The following is a 2,237-nucleotide window of genomic DNA, read 5'->3' on the forward strand; positions in this document are numbered from 1 at the left end:
TATATATATATGTATGTGTGTGTGTATGTTTGTATGTGTGTGTTTGTCCCCCCAACATCGCTTGACAACCGATGCTGGTGTGTTTATGTCCCAGTAACTTAGCGGTTCGGCAAAAGAGAACGATAGAATAAGTACTAGGCTTCTAAAGAATAAGTCCTGGGGTCGATTTGCTCGACTAAAAGGCGGTGCTCCAGCATGGCCACAGTCGAAAGACTGAAACAAGTAAAAGAGTAAGTATTTCAGTGCACATAGAATAAAAGGATAAATGTTAGAAGAAATGAAATGGTCAAGAATAAGAATAAGAAAAAGGAAAGAAAGAGGTCAAATATTTAAGAGTGAGGGTTAGGTGGAGTTAAGAAAGAAGAGGAGAGGGAGAAGAAAGAGAGGGATATAGAAGTAGAAAGTTGTAGCCTTTAAGGGGAAACATAGTAGGTACAGTTAAAGTTTGTTGCTTACTACTTCACAGTAAATATACACATTTGCATACCTATGCATATACGCGCACGCTCACTGCATGCCTATAGTATCAACATAGTATGCACACGTGCAAAGGATGTATGTATGTCTACTGTGACAGACAGGTTGTCCCGTCCAGCGGGAATGTATGTGCCACAAAATCTTGGAAACTGGTCTTATGAGCTTATGGCTTGAGAAGGACCTTCGATCCTTTTTTTTTTTTTCATACATATATGCATGTTCTAAATTCCAAAGCATTCAGGAAGGGACTCCAGAAAGCAACACTGAAGATATAGTCATGTATTGTATCGATATATGTATACAAGACATACATACACATATGTAGAATTCTTTTGGTTTATGATGGAAATTTTGAAAAAGAGAAATTGATAAGAACTCTAATCTCTATATATCTTAAATAAGGAATCACTCTTCAGAGGAAAAAAAATATTCGGTTTTTGAAGAGAAAATCATGTTTTATTTCTCTATTTATTTATTTAAAATCGTAAATTTTATTGTTGAAAACGAAACATGTGAATGGAGAATACAAAAGAAAAAGCAAAGAAGCTGTTGTGTGCCTTTATTGTCAAACAGTATTTCTCTGAGTATGTATATGTGTGGGAAGAGATGTTTACATTGCTTTCGCGAACTCTCTGTTATGTATTATATAGTAAAGCAACCATCAGCCAAAACATAATTTAAAGTGGCACTAAAAAGTGTTAGGAGTTATCTGTCCCTTTACTTATTATCGTATTAAAGTTGTAAATGTCCGAATGGCTCTAAACAGTATATTCCGGCCAAACCTTTATCACCATAAAGTAGCAATTGTTACCGGTGGTGCTACTGGAGTAGGTTTAGCAATCACAACAGAACTATTGCATTTAGGTATGGATTTTAGAGAGGTGTTTTCACATTGGCTTTTATTATTATTTGTCAGTACGGTGTTCCTGTTTTTAGGTTCTAGTTTTTGTCTCTTTTTCTTTTTTTTTCTTTTTGGTTGCAGTCATTGGAACGTGATTACGCTTCAATTATTTAGTATTTTATTCAGTATTTAGATCAGTCGCTATGTCGAACTATGTACTAAGTTTCTTTATTTAAAAACACAATACAGCGAACGCTTATTAACATACTGTATAAACTCGTTTATAAGTCGCACCTTTGTCCCCTGAGATTTTCACCTTAAGTTGGGGGTGTGATTATATGCGCGACACTTGGAATAACCGAATAGGATAAAATGTTACATTATAAACAATGGTTTCTAAAGTGCTTGGACTTGGGCTAATGCAGTTTCGCACCTCTCCTTGAAAAATGTATTTTTGCGAAAACCTTTGGTGGACATTGGAATTAGACACTGAGGGAAAATGGATGTAACTTTTTTATTTTTTAATTTTGGCGATTTTCGATTCCCCGTAAAAAAAATTTTGGACCCAACTCCCCCACACACACGGGGGGAGGGGAGGTATTTATTATTTTATTTAGGCGATTTTCATTTTTGACATTGTGTTCTACATGTCCAGGTCGTACCCTAACCCTAACCCTAACTCCCCTTATTTATTTAATTTTTTTTTACGGAATCCCACGTTTTAGGCTATGGAGATTCCGATTCTGAAAAAAAATTGTTTGAAAAATTTCAATTCCCCGCCCCACCAAGCAGGCTATTTACATGCTAGAAATAACAGCCAAATCTGGTTAGGGTTAGGGTTAGGGTCAGCGTTAGGGTTAGGGTTAGGTTTACCCTAACCCTAACTCAAAACCCGACCCTAACCCTAACCCCGTTTTCC

At 36.3% G+C, this 2,237-nt stretch overlaps 1 protein-coding gene across 2 annotated transcripts in view; it reads left to right on the top strand.

The window, feature by feature from the left end:
- LOC106868726 (peroxisomal trans-2-enoyl-CoA reductase) overlaps positions 1–2,237 on the top strand; it is a 61,200-nt gene that overhangs the window by 5,224 nt on the left and 53,739 nt on the right. The window contains exon 1 of one of the 2 annotated variants that reach the window (XM_014914122.2): positions 1,197–1,341. The exons of the other annotated variant lie outside the window; for it this stretch is intronic. Coding sequence (XP_014769608.1) covers positions 1,230–1,341 — 112 coding nt within the window. The 5' untranslated portion in view covers positions 1,197–1,229. Of the gene's footprint in view, positions 1–1,196; positions 1,342–2,237 lie in introns of those variants that run through there. 2 annotated transcript variants of the gene reach the window in all.

Source organism: Octopus bimaculoides, chromosome 1, assembly GCF_001194135.2.
Source record: "Octopus bimaculoides isolate UCB-OBI-ISO-001 chromosome 1, ASM119413v2, whole genome shotgun sequence".
NCBI classification, from domain to species: domain Eukaryota; kingdom Metazoa; phylum Mollusca; class Cephalopoda; order Octopoda; family Octopodidae; genus Octopus; species Octopus bimaculoides.